General features: G+C 40.7%; 2 protein-coding genes across 3 annotated transcripts in view; one reads left to right on the top strand and one right to left on the bottom strand.

Annotated features, from left to right (window-relative positions):
• Positions 1-18,947, bottom strand: part of LOC146567608 (uncharacterized) — a 130,843-nt gene that overhangs the window by 102,730 nt on the left and 9,166 nt on the right. The window lies entirely within an intron of this gene.
• On the top strand, positions 1,665-17,954 carry LOC146567609 (uncharacterized). Of its 2 annotated transcripts, none has more exons than XM_085287532.1 (5): positions 1,665-1,921; positions 3,793-3,898; positions 9,597-10,193; positions 11,810-12,406; positions 13,077-17,954. In XM_085287532.1, exons 2-5 carry the CDS (start codon positions 3,881-3,883, stop codon positions 13,758-13,760), a joined length of 1,896 nt encoding a protein of 631 aa, XP_085143658.1. In that variant the 5' UTR covers positions 1,665-1,921; positions 3,793-3,880; the 3' UTR covers positions 13,761-17,954. The 2 variants fall into 2 exon arrangements, with proteins under 2 accessions (XP_085143658.1, XP_085143657.1); XM_085287531.1 differs by having other exon boundaries at positions 13,074-17,954.

The following is an 18,947-nucleotide window of genomic DNA, read 5'->3' as shown; positions in this document are numbered from 1 at the left end:
GCATGTGGGTGCGTAACAGTTAAAGCACTGTGTGTGTGTGTCTCTGTGACTTCCTGCCGGTCAAAAGTAATCTCCTCACCAAGCTACATCAGATTACTTTAGACAACACACAAAACAGAGTTAACATATTACAAACACTGAGACCCCCACTCTGCATCCACTGGGCCAGTGGCCTCTTGTTGTCTTACATTTACAGATAAGCATGTGGAGAGTCTCCTTCAAACCTACTTCTAACTTATAACAATTATGAGTTTTTATTAAAGGTACAAGCATCAGCATCAGCAACCCCACACTGTAGCTTCCTGCCTCCATTTATGACAGCAGACCCCCAGTGTCCATACATTCCTTTCTCTCTAAACAATTACACACTCTCAGGCTACAGCTAAGCCAAACTAAAACACAGACAAATCCTTCCTTATTCCTATAATCTAAACAAGTTTAACACATCATATTATAATAATTTTTTTCTTGTACTCACTCTTAACAAATAATAAAAAATAGATGTTAAAAAAAAACAACCAGACAGAAAGATGATAAATTCCCCTCTTGCCCGTGCAGGTGGTTTATCATTCAAGCTCAGGTCCTCTAACAGAGGCCTGGGGGCTTGAGGGTCCTGTGCATCCTAGCTGTTCCTAGGACTGCGCTCAAATCTCCAATGTTGTTCCTGGGATAAGCTGGAGCCAAATATTCTGATGTCACAGTAGATTTCACATTACACGAAAAGAAGAACAAGAATAGGGAATTTAATTTAAACTTACATACAGTACAGACTTACATTGATCAGTATTATAATTATGTACAAATATATACAGGTGCATCAAAGAATACAGCCAGTCAAACCGGGGTAGCATTTGTGGTCCCTGAAAAGGATCAATGGTGGACCGTCAGTACACACTGGAGAAATGCTTCCAGTACTGTCAGCTGTTCAGTGGGTAGAAGACATGTGACCGTTACAATCAGGCATTTGTTCAGACTGAAGCTCTTCATTGGCCAGTTTACAGTGTAGCCACTCAGAAAGTAGAGCAGATGTACTAACAGAGGTTCAGCAAACATTTAACGAAATACACATGATGGGACTTATAGTTGGCTTTTTATGGATTCCAGCTCACTATGGAGTCAGAGGAAATGAAACGACAGAGTTGTGAAGAAAGCCACAAAACATGGGGTTAACTGAACTGGCTATTAACTTCTGTCAGACAGAGATAACGAGTATAATAAGGCAAGAAATAAAGGAAACATGGTAAAAAAAAAAAAAAGTGGGAGGAAGAAAGGAGGGGACGATGGTTGTATAAAAATTTAAGGAGGGTAGGAGAAATGAGAAGCACAGGAAGGAGTAGGAGAGAGGAGGTGGTCATATCTGGAATAAGATTTGGACATACTGGTTTGATCACTACTATTGGTGACTGTCAAACCTTTGAGTCGCCGAGAAGCTGAATAGGGGGATAATGTTGACGCGCCCGCTGTTCAAAACTTAAGTTTACTGCAAAAGGGTTCAAGAAGTGAACGTTGTCAGGCCTTATTCCAGTTTTTAAAACAGAGTATACATTGAGGGAGGATTCTGGTGTCGACGTTTCACTCCACACCAGTTGGTGGCGGTAAGGCACCATTTTGGTGTTTGACAACCGCCAATAACCAATACAAAGAAGAAGAAGTCTGTTCCGGGATCACATGCTGGACACAGTTTATGCAGACGGAGTTACCGTTTCATCCCAAGCGAGTAAAATCCTGATTTTGGATGATAAAACAAACTAAACCAGCGTTTGGATCGATATCTGCATCGATCTGCCCACCCTTGTCTCCTGGATCGTAGCTGAGATCAGCGTGAACCACGTGGGTCTCTGCTCCCTGATCTGTTTCCTGTGTTTGGAAAGAGTTGCAGCTTCATCGCGGAGTTTCTCTCGGTTTGTGGGCTCATCTAAAGGTAAGCACCGAGCTAACTTTACTGTGAGTTCAGTTCATGTTGAGTTTAGCTCCTGAATGAGGTCTTCTGCTGCTCTCCTCGGTGTCTGTTCACAGTTTATTGTGAACACGTTGAGAGAAGAGTGAGAGAGTGTTTGGAGAAAAACACCAACTAATCATTAGCTCAGCATGCTGGGAGAAGTTGGAGCAGAAAAGTCTTTTCATTGTCCCTGCAGCTGTTTTTCTGCCTGCACCAAACCTCTACAGCCTCATTTCTATTTGAAGTGATAACAGGAAATGGATGAGAGCGATCTGCTGCAGTATCAGGGTCACAATAAACTTTATTGTCCAGCTGCTGTGGATGAACACATGAGAGGAAGTGAACTCCTACAAAGTCTCATTTTAATGAGTGTGGCTGCTGTAAAGTGATGCACAGGAAGATGTTAACAAAAACTAATGAAACAGAGATGAAAGTAAACAGTGTTCATATTTGAAAGCACAGAGAATAAAATATATTGTGGTGGTTAATGTGCAGCTCTTGGTGATTTGGTGAAATCATGTTTTTAATCATGTTGTGGATTGAATGTTGGGTTTTATTTCATTTTGTCTACAGAAGTTTTTCCCACCTGTGATCGTTCAGATTGATTTGTTGGGTTGACTTGAATCATGTGAAGGTTTAAAGCTGCACTTCCCCCAAAAAGAATAAAGTATAATTGTGAAGAATGTAAAAATGTCTTCCTGTGTCAAACACAGCTGCAGTCAAAGTAGGAAGGAAAGCACTTAAACCACTGATCAATGACCATGAGTACTGTGGGAAATATAAATGTTGTAATTTAAAATAAGTGCCATACTAATCAAGAGGCGATAGAAGGTTTAAACTGGAAGACATTTAAAGTAGTGTTTTGCTTGTAACTGCATACGTGCCTGCGCAGATTAGAACAGGATGGACTCAGGATGTGTCATATACGATCATGGGGCCTCACAACGAGAAACAGGAAACAGATGGAGGTGAGAGAGTGCTGAAACCGTTAGTGAGGAACAAACATCAATACTATAAAAGGAGTTGCAGACAACTATCGTGCATGTTATGTTATCTGCTTACGCATGAAGGGGCGTGAACCCTGACATGTAAAACTGGTTATCGAAGTGCTTCCTCTTTGAGATCTACTGGACTACGCTGAGGGTGGTGTCGTGTACATCTCCCACATATGTGCTTAATAAATAATTGTTGTTGACTGGACAAGATCTGAGTAATGTTTTTTTGTTCTCAGCCCAACATCAAAGAATCAGGACAGTACCGTTCAGAGAGTTGGGGAATGGCTGCACAGAATCAAACTTTTAGGAGTGGTGGAGGTGGTGGGACTGGGGGGCTGAAGCAGTTGAAAGTGTGGGGTGGGGGAGTAACAGGTCTGTCCCTGTTTGTGGAAACCACAGGAGGAGCTGTTCAGGCTGTTGCTGGGTGTGAATTGTTGATGGAGTCTTTAAACTTGTAGTTGCTGTTTTCCAGACTGAAGCAGAGTCGTTAGCTGAAAACTGGTTTTAGAGCTTCATTCAGGACACCTTCTCAGGCTCTTACAGCCTTACCTGTATCATAACAAAGTGTATAAACCCCAATCCACCTTTAACATGGTCCTTCTCCCAAACCTTCAAATAGGACTTTCTGGCCCTGTCATAGTAAAGGGCTGCTTAGAATATTAGAGCCAATGTCACAAAGTTCCTCCTGAAGTATAAGTGAGTGAGAGAGTTTCCTCACTTTGCAGCACAACACGTCTCACAAGATTTCTACAAGCAATCAGAGTGAAATTTGTACTTTGTGTTGTCAGATGAACATATGAGACACTTTGACTCTTCAGTGCAGTGTGGAGCCTAACAAAGATCTGTTTTGTGTCCCAGCTGATCAGCAGGAGGAGAAGAGTCTGACGGAGCAGCAGAGGAACATTTTCAGCCATCTGGACTCAGCTGAGTCACTACAGAGGAAACAATGAGCTCAACACAGGAGGTGAGGAAAATATCACAGTTTCACCAAATAATCAGTCACGTCTAAAACTCTCATCCTCCCAACCTGTTATATCACTGTGTTGTATATTATTGTATATTATGTATTTTTAAATTATGTTTACAAACACAAAGAAATCACAATCAATTATCTATGGGCTCAAAATGTGGTCATAAATATTTTGTACTTGTAAAAAAGATTTGTATGTGTAAAAAAGATTTGTATGTGTAAAAAGAATTTGTGTATGTGTAAAAAAGATTTGTGTGTGCGTAAAAAAGATTTGTGTGTGGACTTAGAAAAAAAAAACCCTGCAAGTTACAAGTACGGATTTTGACCCTATTTTTCTTCCTTTCATCTGATTGGTGAATGTCATGTCAATCACAAATGTAACAATCCAATCAGAGAACAGATGGGTTTGGCTGTCGGAGGGGCGCTTTTTTGAACTGCAGGTCCTTGAAGGGTGATGCAGTTTGAAGCTGGAGGATCGCTATATAAATATCCGATAGCAGCTAGGTCCCCTAACTTTCAGTAGCTGTTGAAAGGAAAAAGTTGTGGTATATCAGTCGTTAGAAATACCATTATTACTTTAGGATTAGTTTAACAAAAAGTCAGGGCTGACCCAGGACCATTGCTGTGAGTCACAGTGCGCAGCATAAAAGTCCTTTCACATCGGACGCAGGATGTGCTGCTAATGCTAACTGCTAACTAAGAGCAAAGGATCCAGAATTTGTTGCTGGCTGCTGGGCTCTGTGGGTTTTTGCAGCAGCTCTACCTGTACTAGATGCACCTGCTCCTTGTCTTTTCTATCTCTGACTTTATGTCCTCTACAAGAGTTTGTTTTTTTTGCTGGTTCTTCAAATGTTCAATAAAAACATGTATGCTAATTCATAACGAAGAAAGCTTTGTAATGAAGACTGTCATTTCCAAAACACTGCCCGCCCCCACCCCGCGGTCCGCAGCGCTGTTGAAAAGGCTGTGGAAGTCCCTGTATTAAACACGTAGACCTGTGACACAAAAATCACCAAACTCGGACGACCACAGACTGTTTTCCTTCGTGGTGATGAAGGAAAACGCATACAAATCTTTTTTACAAGTACAAAATATTTATGACCACATTTTGAGCCCATAATTATCCTTCTTTAATATTAGTAGTATTATTATCAATTCAATTCTCAATACAATGTTATTTATACAGTGCCAAATCACAACAATAGTTGCCTGAACGTGGTTTATATTGTAGGCAGACCCTACAATAATACATACAGAGGGGGGGGGGAGAAATCCAACAATCATATAACCTCCTATGAGCAAGCACTTTGGCGACAGTGGGAAGGAAAAACTCCCTTTTAACAGGAAGGAACCTCCAGCAGAACCAGGCTCACAGAGCCTTCTTTTCTCAAGTAACAGTGAAAAAGTACAGGCTAGTAAATGTAATTAGAGTAAGAAAGTAAAAGTAGCTCCTTGAAGAACATTTTTACCACCTGTTTTTATCCAAAGCTAACTGAACCTTGTGCTTTATTAATGTAATAATAAAATAAGATTAGTAGATGAAATAAGAACTATTTATTTCTAATAAAGGAACTCAGTTTGAATCAATTAATTAGAAAATGAAGGAAAATAAAACATGTGTGTATTTTCTGTTGCCTACACTGTAGAGGGTGACTTTGCCTCTAAACAGGAACATGAGCAGGGAAGAGTTTAAAGTGGGATTGAGCAGGTGGGAACCCTAAAATCAGCTGTAGTGGCTCAGCGTGGGGAAAAGAATCATAGCTCACAATAATTTCTGTTGAGAGCTCCAGTAGATTTTCTTCAAGTACAGGCTGTGATCAGCTGACCTGCTGCTCTCTGTGGATGTACACAACTGAATTCAACCAGATGTCAGCAGATGTTTCATGAGCTGTCCTGGCTGATTTCCATCCTCTACACTGACAGTACACTGTCTTTATATTAGACACTATACTGTTGGTATGAAGGTGGAACTCAGTGAATGAATGTCAGCATCATGAGCTTCAGTTTAAATGAATCTCTGCTACACTTGATGTAATCTAACTGTGACATGAGCACCACAGTCACTGTGCACCAGTCACACACTGTCCTTTACTTTAAATCCATCACAGTTCAGCAAACGAACCTGTTTATCCTGCACTAACCTGCAGAGGATCTTCATGCAGTCTTTAAATAACACAGTTAATCTGCCTCAGATTGTTTTGCAGCATCTTTCACAACCTGAAAAAACATAATGTCACATGTACAGACCCAATGTCTGATTTCAACACATGAGGACTTACAGTGGCTTGCATTTTTGGCTCCCTATAACTTTTTTTCACATTTTGTTACATTACAGCCACAAACATGAATCAATTTCATTGGAATACCACGTTTTCAAGAGATGTATTCGAAGACATTTCTTCAGCTGAGAATCAGAGAGGAGAAACACACAGTTTTACTTGCAGCAAGGGCAGTCACAGAGCACTCGCACGGGAGTGAGGGCTCTGAGACTGTCCTGGTCTTTATTTATATACATCAGTGGGTGCGTTTGTTCATTACACTGGAATGTGGATGTGTATACAGGGCTCTAGACTAACCTTTTGCCATGGGCGTATCGGTACGCCTAACTTTAAAAAGTTAGGCGTACCGGCACAAAAGTTAGGCGTACACAAATTTTATAATAATTGATATAATATAATGTGTTTTCTGGATACACTGTGCTTTTTCAGCATTCAAAGATTGATGATACCGTGTCAGAGCACTGGCTATGAATTTCAGAAGGATCAGGCCTTAACTTAACAGAAAAGTGAGCAATAGTTCTTTTCCTATTGCAGCTACATCCACTTCTGTCGGGCCTAGGCTGCTCACTAGGGCTGGGTATCATCACTGATTTCTATAATCCATTCGATTCCGGTTTTCAAAGTCCCGATTCGATTCAACTTAGCCTCAGACAGTCAGAAATATTATAATTCTGATCATTTATCAGTACTGACTTCTTCAGAATTGTGAACATCACAGCAGATGCCTTTGTGTGAAAGTAACTGAGAATAAAACACAGAAAAACATGAAGGAGATTTTCCCTGGTCTGGCTTTTTATAGCAGATAACCTTAAAAATATTCTACAATGTTCTGCATATAAAGTTTAAATTTCTTCAGTCTTGAATAACAGAAAAAATAGGCTTTCTTGTCCGAGGTCATTTAAGTGAAAAAAAGAAAAGAAAAAGACAGCGCTGTAAACAACGGTAGACTGGTGGGTAATAAGCGAATGAATAATACAGAAAACAGAGGTTGGAGACGGGAAACTGTTCTTGAAGTACAGAGAGAGAGAGAGACCACCAGCTAGTTACATCGTTTTTGTGGGGAGGGAAACACCCCAGGGTGAGGAAATCATTGTTACAGAGACTGACATTTGATGGCGGTCTTGCCTTGCCTAACTTTTTATTTTACTATTGGTCCTCTCATGTTCACAAATTGACCCATTGGCTTGAATCTCAAGAACTGCTGTGGTGCAAACTGGAGCGCCTGTCGTGCACTTCCTCATCCTTAGAAGCTTTATTGTTCTCTCCACTACCACTTAAGCCTTCTCATTTCACCCAAAATCCCGTGGTACAGTCTAGTCTAAGGATCTGGTCACAATTCAGGAGTCATTTTAAGTACGTCTCTGCGTCAGTACACATGCCCATCACGCAGAACCATCTGTTTACTCCTGGCCTCATTGATGGTACCTATGTACAGTGGAAGCGTCATGGTATTAATACGTTTAAGGATCTCTATAAAGATGGCACTTTCTTAACTTTTTTAGACCTGTGTTCAGAAACAAATCTTCCGGCTACCAATCTATTCTGTTATTTTCAGGCATGGCATTGCACTTCTGCTCTCTTCCCCTCCTACCCTCTTCTCCCAAATGTCCAACCGTGGGAGGAATTCTTATCCCTTAAACCCAATAAGAAGTCAATTATATCTTTAATATATAAACAAATTATGGGTTTAAATGTCCATTCAGTTGCTAAGATTAGGGGGGCTTGGGAGCGGGAGTTAGGAGTAATTTTTTTCGGATCAGCAATGGGAGAAAGCAGTATCCAATGTCCGTTATAGTACGTCCTGTGCCAGGTTACAACTTATCCAGTTCAAGGTGTTGTACAGGGTTTACTATTCAAAGTCTCGTCTGTCTGACATTTACCCACAAGTGATGGATCAGTGCGAGAGATGTCATGCCACCCCATGGGACCTAGGCCATATGTTCTTTCTGTGCCCAAGACTCCATGGCTTCTGGAGTCAGTATTCAGTTATTCTTTCCAAGGCTCTTGGGACCCAAATCTGCATGGACCCTTTTCTAGCTGTTTTTGGGCTTCCAGTCAACACTGGTCTAACCCACCCTACACACTTCAAAATATTAGCCTTTACATCACTTTTGGCTAGACGTTGCATCTTACCCCTTTGGAAATCTTCAAAGCCACCTTCAGTTTCTTTTTGGTTTAGAGATGTGATGTCATTTCTTAAATTGCAAAAGATAGGCCTTGTGGCGAAGGGCAAATACAGAGAATTTTATCGTATCTGGGGCCCCTTCGTAGACTATTGCAAGTCTTTAAAAGCTCTACCAGCTGATTGATATCATATCTCCCCCCCCCCCCCCCCCCTTTTTTTTTTTGTGTGTTTTGGGGTTTGTTGTTTGTGTTTGTTTTGGGTTTCTTATTAGGTTTTGTTTTGTTTGTTTATTTAAGCGTGTGTGTGGGTGTGCCTGTGTGTGTTATCGTATCTGTTCATGTAAGAAAAACTAAAAAATATGTGAGGGGAACAGATTGTATTGTCATTGTAAACTACTGTACACACAAAAAAAATTGGTCGCACTCTAGAGCCCTGGTGTGTGTGTGTGTGTGTGTGTGTGTGTGAGACAAAGGAACGACTCCTCTGCCTGGTACGAAGCGAAGATAAGAGTGTCCAGCTGTCACTATCGCTGTGGGAAGAAATTTATAACAAGTCTTGTAGTGAACAACAAGTCATCAAAAGGTCAACATGCAGTACTCTACCATATGCACACTTATATCATTAAAAGATTATACTGACTACTAAGTACAATTTTCTGTTGACACACGTGAAAGACCAATACAAAGTGGTGTAGACGTTAGAAGTGGAACACAATCATACATGATTCCAAACATTTTTTTTTTTTTTACAAATAAATCATCTGTTTTGTAAATTAAGCAGATAGAAATACAGATGTTTTTTTTTCTTTTTGTAGGTAGGTAGTATGTTTTATAAAAGAAATCCCTTGGGTTGCAATCAGACTCTGACATTTTCCTTCACTAAACCAAGCTAGTAACTGTTACATTGGATTTATTATTGTTAAAAAAAAATGAGAAAATTATATAAATATCTAATAGGAAACAACAAAAGGAAATATAAAAATAAGTATAGACCTGGTAAACATTCATTACTTTTCTGAGTGTGTTAGCATGCTAGTATTAATATTTGTGTACAGCAGGAGGGATGGGCATGATTTTACTGTTTGAACAGTCATGAATTATTTTTAACAGCAGGTTGGATGTAATGTGTTAGAACTACCAGCAGGTGGGGATAAGAGACCTTTAAGGTGTTTGGTGCCACACTCCACCTTCAGGTTTAAAACTAGTGTTAATGGAGGGAGTTTGAAGGTTGAGTTTGTTCCACGACTGCATTTCACTCACTGCCTCTGTTTGTATCTCTGTCACTGCAGGACCAACATGGAGCGAGAAGTCAGCGCTCTCAGGAGGCCGACAAACCTCACAGAAGAAAGGGAGAGAAAAAACACACCTGTGACGAGTGTGGGAAGGGTTTTACTTTGAAGGGTTCACTGAAACAGCATCAGGTCATCCACACTGGAGAGAAACCGTTCAGCTGTGAGTTGTGTGGAAAGACTTTTTCCTGGAAGGGTTCCCTAAAAAAACACCAACTCATCCACAGTGGAGTTAAAGCGTACAGCTGTGATCAGTGTGGCAGAGCTTTTACTCACAGTAGCCACTTACAGAATCATCTAGTTACCCACTCTGGAATTAAGGCATACAGCTGTGAGATTTGTGGAAAAACTTTCAGCCACAGAGGGAACCGAAATACACACCTACGCATTCACACTGGACATGATGTGTACTGCTGTGAACAGTGTGGCAAACCGTTTATAAGACATACAAAGTTACAACAACACATGTTTACCCACACTGAGGAGAGACCTTATAAATGTGACCTGTGTGAGAAGACTTTTAAATCTCCACATCACCTGAGAGAACACCAACAGATCCACACCAGAAAGAGACTCTACAAGCGCAGTTACTGTGAGGTATGTATTTTTATTTTTATCTTGTCATTTTAGCCTGACTGTTTGGAACAACTGTGCTCATTAAACTGTTAGCATGTTAGCAATTGCATGGAAAAGCAGCTGTGAGTGATTATTACGTCCCGTGTTAATTACTGTAATTCCCTCCTTTGGTCTCCCTAAAAGGTCCCTTCATAAACTCCAACTGCTTCAAATTTCTGCAGCTCGGGTCATAACTTGCACTCTGTCAAGAGCTCATATTACCCCAGTTCTTCAGCACCTTTACTGGTTGCCCATAGAAGCCAGGATACATTTTAAAATCTTACGTCTTACATACAGGTGTATCCATAAATCTGCTCCTTCATATTTGTGTGACCTGCTCCATATCACCACTGTTTCCTGCCTTCTCAGATCATCATCTGCTATTCATCTTACTGTTCCGTCCTCACACCTTAGTACTATGGGGAACAGAGCTTTCAGTCGCTCTGCATTCAGTTATGATTTTAGTATTACTGTAGTATTATGGTGGTAGTATTGTAGTTTTTACAGCCCAATTCAAACAAGCGCCCTGCCGACAGCCAAACCCATCTGTTCTCTGATTGGATTGTTACATTTGTGATTGACATGACATTGACCAATCAGATGAAAGGAAGAAAAATAGGGTCAAAATTCGTACTTGTAACGTTTTTTGGGTTTTTTTTTTGCTAAGTCCACAAACAAATCTTTTTTACGCACACACAAATTCTTTTTACACATACAAAACTGATTTACAAGTACAGAATATTAATGACTACACTTTGAGCCCATAGATATTAATTAAATTTTCAGTTCAATTCAGTGTTATTTATACAGCACCAAGTCACAACAATAGTCGCCTCAAGGTGCTTTTTATTGTAATGTGGATCCTACAATAATACATACAGAGAAAAACCCAACAATAATATGACCCCCTTTGAGCAAGCATGTTGGCGACAGTGGGAAGGAAAAACTCCCTTTTAACAGGAAGAAACCTCCAGCAGAATAAGGCTGACAGAGGGGCGGGGCCATCTGCAGAGAGTGGTTGGGATAAAAGACATGCTGTGGAAGTACATTATTATTATTATTATTATTATTATTATTATTGTTTTTATTGTTTTTATTATTCTGATTACTATTAATAATAATATTATTATTATTATTAATAGTAGTATTATTGTTGTTCGAACAGACTTAATATTGGTTTATCACTGCAAAAAAACACGTTCAAAGCACCACAACGGTAGCCCGGTATCAGGCAGTAAACACATTAAGTGTGTATATTTTCCCTTTTTTGTGTTTTTTTTTTTTTTTTTTTTTGCTCATACAAATAAAATGCGATTAATATAGATTGAAAATGAATGGCACTTAATTGCCTTTAATCAAAAATTAATCCAATGTTTTCTACAGTGAAACGTTTGAACAGTCATTAATTATTTTTAACACCAGGTTGGATGTAATGTGTTCCTACTACCAGCAGGTGGGGATAAGAGACCTTTAAGGTGTTTGGTGCCACACTCCACCTTCAGGTTTAAAACGAGTGTTAATGGAGGGAGTTTGAAGGTTGAGTTTGTTCCACGACTGCATTTCACTCACTGCCTCTGTTTGTATCTCTGTCACTGCAGGACCAACATGGAGCGAGAAGTCAGCGCTCTCAGGAGGCCGACAAACCTCACAGAAGAAAGAGAGAGAAAAAACACACCTGTGACAAGTGTGGGAAGGATTTTACTTTGAAGGGTCATCTTAAACAGCATCAGGTCATCCACACTGGAAAGAGACCGTTCAGCTGTGACTTGTGTGGAAAGTCTTTTTCCTGGAAGAATGCTCTAAAACAACACCAACTCATCCACAGTGGAGTTAAACCGTACAGCTGTGATCAGTGTGGCAGAGCTTTTACTCAAAGTGGCCACTTACAGAGCCATCTAGTTACCCACTCTGGAATTAAGACATACAGCTGTGACATTTGCGGAAAAACCTTCAGTCGGATAGACAGCCGAAATACACACCTACGCATTCACACCAGACATGACGTGTACTGCTGTGATCAGTGTGGCAAAGAGTTTGCTAAACACACAAACTTACAACGCCACATGTTTACCCACACTGAGGAACGACCTTATAAATGTGACCTGTGTGAGAAGACTTTTAAATCTCCACATTACCTGAGAGAACACCAACAGATCCACACCAGAAAGAGACTCTCCAAGTGCAGTTACTGTGAGGTATGTATTTATATTGTTATCTTGTCATTTTAGCCTGACTGTTTGGAACAACTGTGCTCATTAAACTGTTAGCATGTTAGCAATTCTACTGCATGGAAAAGCAGCTCTGAGTGATTATTACGTCCCGTATTAATTACTGTAATTCCCTCCTATTTGGTCTCCCTAAAAGGTCCCTTCATAAACTCCAACTTCTTCAAAAATTCTGCAGCTCGGGTCATAACTTGCACTCTGTCAAGAGCTCATATTACCCCAGTTCTTCAGCACCTTTACTGGTTGCCCATAGAAGCCAGGATACATTTTAAAATGTTACTTCTTACATACAGGTGTATCCATAAATCTGCTCCTTCATATTTGTGTGACCTGCTCCATATCACCACTGTTTCCTGCCTTCTCAGATCATCATCTGCTATTCATCTTACTGTTCCGTCCTCACACCTTAGTACTATGGGGAACAGAGCTTTCAGTCGCTCTGCATTCAGTTATGATTTTAGTATTACTGTAGTATTATGGTGGTAGTATTGTAGTTATTGCAGCCCAATAAACTGAGTGTGTTAACTGAAACAGTAAAATGTAATTGGACGTCTGCAGAGATGCTCTTTATTTCAGGCGACGTTCAGGATAAAAATGTTGAAGGACTGACTTACACTGTCTTTGTGTCTTTGTTCAGAAGCAGAGTGACACAGATGGATCCAGTTCTCAACCCTGTCGTCACTGTGGTGGTGGGAAAGACTTTCATTGTGACGTGTGTGGAAAAACTTTCAGTTGGCAAGTCTCCCTAAAAAGACATCAACGTAGACACACTGGAGACAAACTGAAATACTGCAAAGAATGTGGGAGAAGCTTCACCACATCAAGTTACTTAAAACAACATGAACTGATTCACAGTGGGGTTAAAAAGCACCTCTGTGATCAGTGTGGGTCATCCTTCACCACTGCAGGTCACCTTAAAACACACAAACGAGTCCACACAGGAGAGAAACCATACAAGTGCAGACACTGTGAAAAAAGCTTCTCACGATCAGGTCATCGTAACCTTCATGAACGTACACACATGGAAGGAAACTACAGCTGTGACCAGTGTGGGTCATCCTTCACCACTGCAAGTCAACTTAAATCACACAAACGATCCCACGTTACTAATAAACTGTTTCACTGTTACCAATGTGCCAAAACATTCACTAAATTATCTGCTCTGTGCAAACATCAGCGTGATCACTCAGGGCTGAAATCACTCCCATCACTGGATCACAGTGAATCTGAAGAGACAGAAAGATCCTCTGGTTTCAGTGTCAGACTTAAAACCCTTGAGATCAGGCTCCACCGAGTTCAGATCGAATCTCCTGTAAAGATCTGATGAAAATGTTCCACTGGATGGATGGATGGATGTATAATTTCTTTTTCTGAAGGCTGCTCTCTTCCTGTTTCTGCAAGTGCTGACTGCACAGATGTAATATAGATCCATGTCACTGTTTGGAAGTATCAGAGAACTGCTGATGCTGTAAAGCTGCTGCTCAGTCTGGTGGGCTGTTGTGTTTTTGTTGGTGATGCTGGATGAAGGGCTGGTGGACCAGGTGAGCTCAGGTTGAGGGTAGATCCCGTCTGAGCTGCAGGTGATCCTTTGTCCTATTTGTTGGAGACACAGACTGGAGCTAGAAAAAATCTAAGAATAAAAAAAACAAAAGAAAAATATATTTCTAAACAAGTCAGAACACAGTTTTCCTTTTCTGTTTATTTCATGTTAACATGATTTAATTTAACAAAAATCATGTAAACATGGTGAATGGACTGCTGAGGACTGGGGCAAAGTCATTGTTGGGTTTAGATTTTATTATTGTCATTTGTATTAGGAAATATTTAACCATATATGCTTAGAGGTGTATAATCAATTGTGTAGTGATAGGATGCGTGATCTTTAGCAGGCTGCAAAGGCTTGGTGTGCATTCCAGGAATGCACACCTACATCCTGGGAGCATGGGAAGAGGTCGTACCTTGTTTTATTGTTTTACGGTAGGATTAATTCAATTCAATTCAATTTTATTTATATAGCGCCAAATCACAACAAAAGTCGCCTCAAGGCGCTTCATAGATACAGAGAAAAACCCAACAATCATATGACCCCCTATGAGCAAGCACTTTGGTGACAGTGGGAAGGAAAAACTCCCTTTTAACAGGAAGAAACCTCCGGCAGAACCAGGCTCAGGGAGGGGCGGGGCCATCTGCTGCGACCGGTTGGGGTGAGAGAAGGAAGACAGGATAAAGACATGCTGTGGAAGAGAGACAGAGGTTAATAACAGATATGATTCAATGCAGAGAGGTCTGTTAATACATAGTGAGTGAGAAAGGTGACTGGAAAGGAAAAACTCAATGCATCATGGGAATCCCCCGGCAGCCTACGTCTATTGCAGCATAACTAAGGGAAGATTCAGGGTCACCTGGTCCAGCCCTAACTATATGCTTTAGCAAAAAGGAAAGTTTTAAGCCTAATCTTAAAAGTAGAGATAGTGTCTGTCTCCTGAATCCAAACTGGAAGCTGGTTCCACAGAAGAGGGGCCTGAAAACTGAAGGCTCTCCCTCCCATTCTACTTTTAAATACTCTAGGAACAACAAGTAGGCCTGCAGAGCGAGAGCGAAGTGCTCTAATAGGGTGATATGGTACTACAAGGTCATTAAGATAAGATGGGGCCTGATTATTTAAGACCTTGTATGTGAGGAGCAGGATTTTGAATTCAATTCTGGATTTAACAGGAAGCCAATGAAGGGAAGCCAAAACAGGAGAAATATGCTCTCTCTTTCTAGTCCCTGTCAGTACTCTTGCTGCAGCATTTTGGATTAGTTGAAGGCTTTTCAGCGAGTTTTTTGGACATCCTGATAATAATGAATTACACTAGTCCAGCCTGGAAGTAATAAATGCATGAACTAGTTTTTCAGCGTCACTCTGAGACAGGATATTTCTAATTTTAGAGATGTTGCGCAAATGGAAGAAAGCAGTCTTACATATTTGTTTAATATGTGCGTTGAAGGACATGTCCTGGTCAAAAATGACTCCAAGGTTCCTCACCGCGTTACTGGAGGCCAAGGTAATGCCATCCAGAGTAAGAATCTGGTTAGATACCATATTTCTAAGATTTTCAGGGCCGAGTACAATAACCTCAGTTTTATCTGAATTAAGAAGCAGAAAGTTAGCGGCCATCCAGGTCTTTATGTCTTTAAGACATTCCTGCAGTTTAACTAATTGGTGTGTGTCATCTGGCTTCATGGACAGATAGAGCTGGGTGTCATCAGCATAGCAGTGAAAATGTATGCTATGTCTTCTAATGATACTGCCTAAGGGAAGCATGTATAATGTAAACAGAATTGGTCCTAGCACTGAACCCTGTGGAACTCCATAATTAACCTCAGTGTGTGAAGAGGACTCTCCATTTACATGCACAAATTGGAGTCTATTAGATAGATATGATACAAACCACTGCAGCGCAGTACCTGTAATACCTACAGCATGTTCTAATCGCTCTAATAGGATATTATGGTCAACAGTATCGAACGCTGCACTGAGGTCTAGCAGGACAAGCACAGAGATGAGTCCACTGTCAGAGGCCATAAGAAGATAATTTGTAACCTTCACTAAAGCTGTTTCTGTGCTGTGCTGAGCTCTGAAACCTGACTGAAACTCTTCAAATAAACCATTCCTCTGCAGATGATCTGTTAGCTGTTTGACAACTACTCTTTCAAGGTTTTTGATATGAAAGGAAGGTTGGAGATTGGCCTATAATTAGCTAAGACTGCTGGGTCTAGAGATGGCTTTTTGAGTAAAGGTTTAACTACAGCCAGCTTGAAGGCCTGTGGTACATAGCCGATTATTAGAGATAGGTTGATCATATTTAAGATCGAAGAATTAATTAATGGCAGGACTTCTTTGAGCAGTTTTGTAGGAATGGGGTCTAAAAGACAGGTTGATGGTTTGGAGGAAGTAATTATTGAAGTTAACTCAGAAAGATCAATTGGAGAAAAAGAGTCTAACTTAACATCAATGGTACTAAGAGTAGCTGTAGATAATAATACATCTGTGGGATGATTATTGGTAATTTTTTCTCTAATGATAAAAATTTTATTTGTGAAGAAGTTCATGAAGTCATTACTAGTTAACGTTAAAGGGATGGTTGGCTCAAAAGAGCTCTGACTGTTTGTCAGCCTGGCTACAGTGCTGAAGAGAAACCTGGGGTTGTTCTTATTTTCTTCAATCAGTGATGAATAGTAAGATGTTCTGGCTTTGCGGAGGGCTTTCTTATAAAGCAGCAAACTATTTCTCCAGGCTAAATGATGATCCTCTAGATTTGTGACACGCCATTTCCTCTCCAGATTACGAGTCATCTGCTTTAGGGTACGTGTTTGAGAATTATACCACGGAGTCAGGTACTTCTGATTTGAGGCCTTAGTTTTCACTGGAGCTACAGTATCCAGAGTCGTACGTAGTGAGGAGGTGAAATTATTAACAAGATAATCGACCTCTGTTGGGGTAGCGTTCAGATAGCTGCTCTGCTCTATGTTGGTACAGGGCATTGGAGATGATAACAGTGGGTGGATTATATTCTTAAACTTAGTTACAGCACTTTCAGAAAGACATCTACTTTGATAAAGTCTACTCTTCACCGCTGTGTAATCAATTATTGTAAAAGTAAATGTTATCAGGAAATGATCAGACAGGAGAGAGTTTTCAGGAAACACTGTTAAATGTTCAGTTTCTATGCCATATGTTAAAACAAGATCTAGAGTGTGATTAAAGTGGTGGGTGGCTTCTTTTACATTTTGAGAGAAACCAATTGAGTCTAATAACAGATTAAATGCCATGTTGAGGCTGTCATTTTTAGCATCTACATGGATGTTAAAATCACCCACAATAATTATTTTATCTGAGCTCAGAACTAAATTAGATATAAAGCCTGAGAAATCAGACAGAAACTCTGTGTAAGGCCCAGTTGGACGATAGATGATAACAAGTAAGACTGGTTTCTGAGTTTCACAGCTGGGGTGGACAATGTTAAGCATCAGGCTTTCAAATGAATTAAAAGTCTGTCTTGGTCTTTCATTAATTAATAGGCTAGTGTGAAAAATTGCTGCCACACCGCCCCCTCGGCCTGTGCTTCGAGATTTCTGGTAGTTAGAATGACTCGGGGGTGTTGATTCATTTAAACTAACATAATCATCCTGCTGCAACCAGGTTTCTGTAAGGCAGAGTAAATCAATTTGTTGATCAATTATTAAGTCATGTACTAACAGGGACTCTGAGGAGAGAGATCTAATATTTAATAATCCACATTTCACTGTTTTACTCTTTGGTTCAGATGTGGATACTGTATTGTTCTTCCTTTGTGATTGTTTATGTTTAAGTTGTTTGTTGCTGGTTTTTAGTTTGTTTTTGTCTTTTTTGGAAGCTGACACAGTCTCTATGGAGATGGGTTTTTGGGGGGGTAGCAGGAGGAGAGAAGCTGCAGAGAGGCGTGTAAGACTGCAACTCTGCTTCCTGGTCCCAACTCTGGATAGTCATATTTTGGGGGGTTTAATAAATTTGTCCATATTTCTAGAAATGAGAGCTGCTCCATCCAAAGTGGGATGGATGCCGTCTCTCCTAACAAGACCAGGTTTCCTCCAGAAGGTTTGCCAATTATCTATGAAGCCCACATCGTTTCTGGGACACCACTCAGACAGCCAGCAATTTAAGGAGAACATGCGGCTAAACATGTCACTCCTGGTCTGATTGGGGAGGGGACCAGAGAAAACTACAGAGTCCGACATTGTTTTGGCAAAGTTGCACACCGATTCAATATTGATTTTAGTGACCTCCGATTGGCGTAACCGGGTGTCATTACTGCCGACGTGAATTATGATTTTACTGAATTTACGTTTACCCTTAGCCAGCAGTTTTAAATTTCCTTCAATGTCGCCTGCTCTGGCCCCTGGAAGACAATTGACTATGGTTGCCGGTGTCTCTAGCTTCACATGTCTGAAAACAGAATTGCCAATTACCAGAGTTTGACCCCCGGCGGGTGTGTCGCCGAGTGGGGAAAAACGGTAAGACACATGAACGGGTTGGTGGTGTACCTGGGGCTTCTGTTTAGGACTATGCTTCCTCCTCACCGTGACCCAGCCTCCCTGTTTCCCCAGCTGCTTGGGGTCTGCCGGGGAACAGCTAGCGGGGCCTACGCTATCTTCGGCTGCACCAGCTACAGGGGCCTGGCTAGCTACGGGTGAATGAAGGGTGCGAAGCCGAGTCTCCAATTCAGTAATCCTGAATTAACGTAGCTATGTCAGTTTTAGTCTAAGTGCTTTTTTACATATAGATGAACTGTTGGATTTTCCAGACGAGCAGGTTAAGGGAAGTCGTTTATGGGGTCACACTCTGACCCCACACACACACACACACACACACACACACACACACACACACACACACACACACACACACACACAGTATTCTTTGTTCACATGTATACCTATGTAAGATGTTGTATGTTAATGACCCTATGCATATTCATGTGACCACAAT

Source organism: Mchenga conophoros, linkage group LG9 (genome assembly GCF_057382185.1).
Source record: "Mchenga conophoros isolate Kocher_MC1m ecotype Shallow Benthic linkage group LG9, M_conophoros_male_GT1.1, whole genome shotgun sequence".
Taxonomy (NCBI): Eukaryota; Metazoa; Chordata; class Actinopteri; order Cichliformes; family Cichlidae; genus Mchenga; species Mchenga conophoros.
This window is presented reverse-complemented; position numbering and strand designations above follow the sequence as displayed.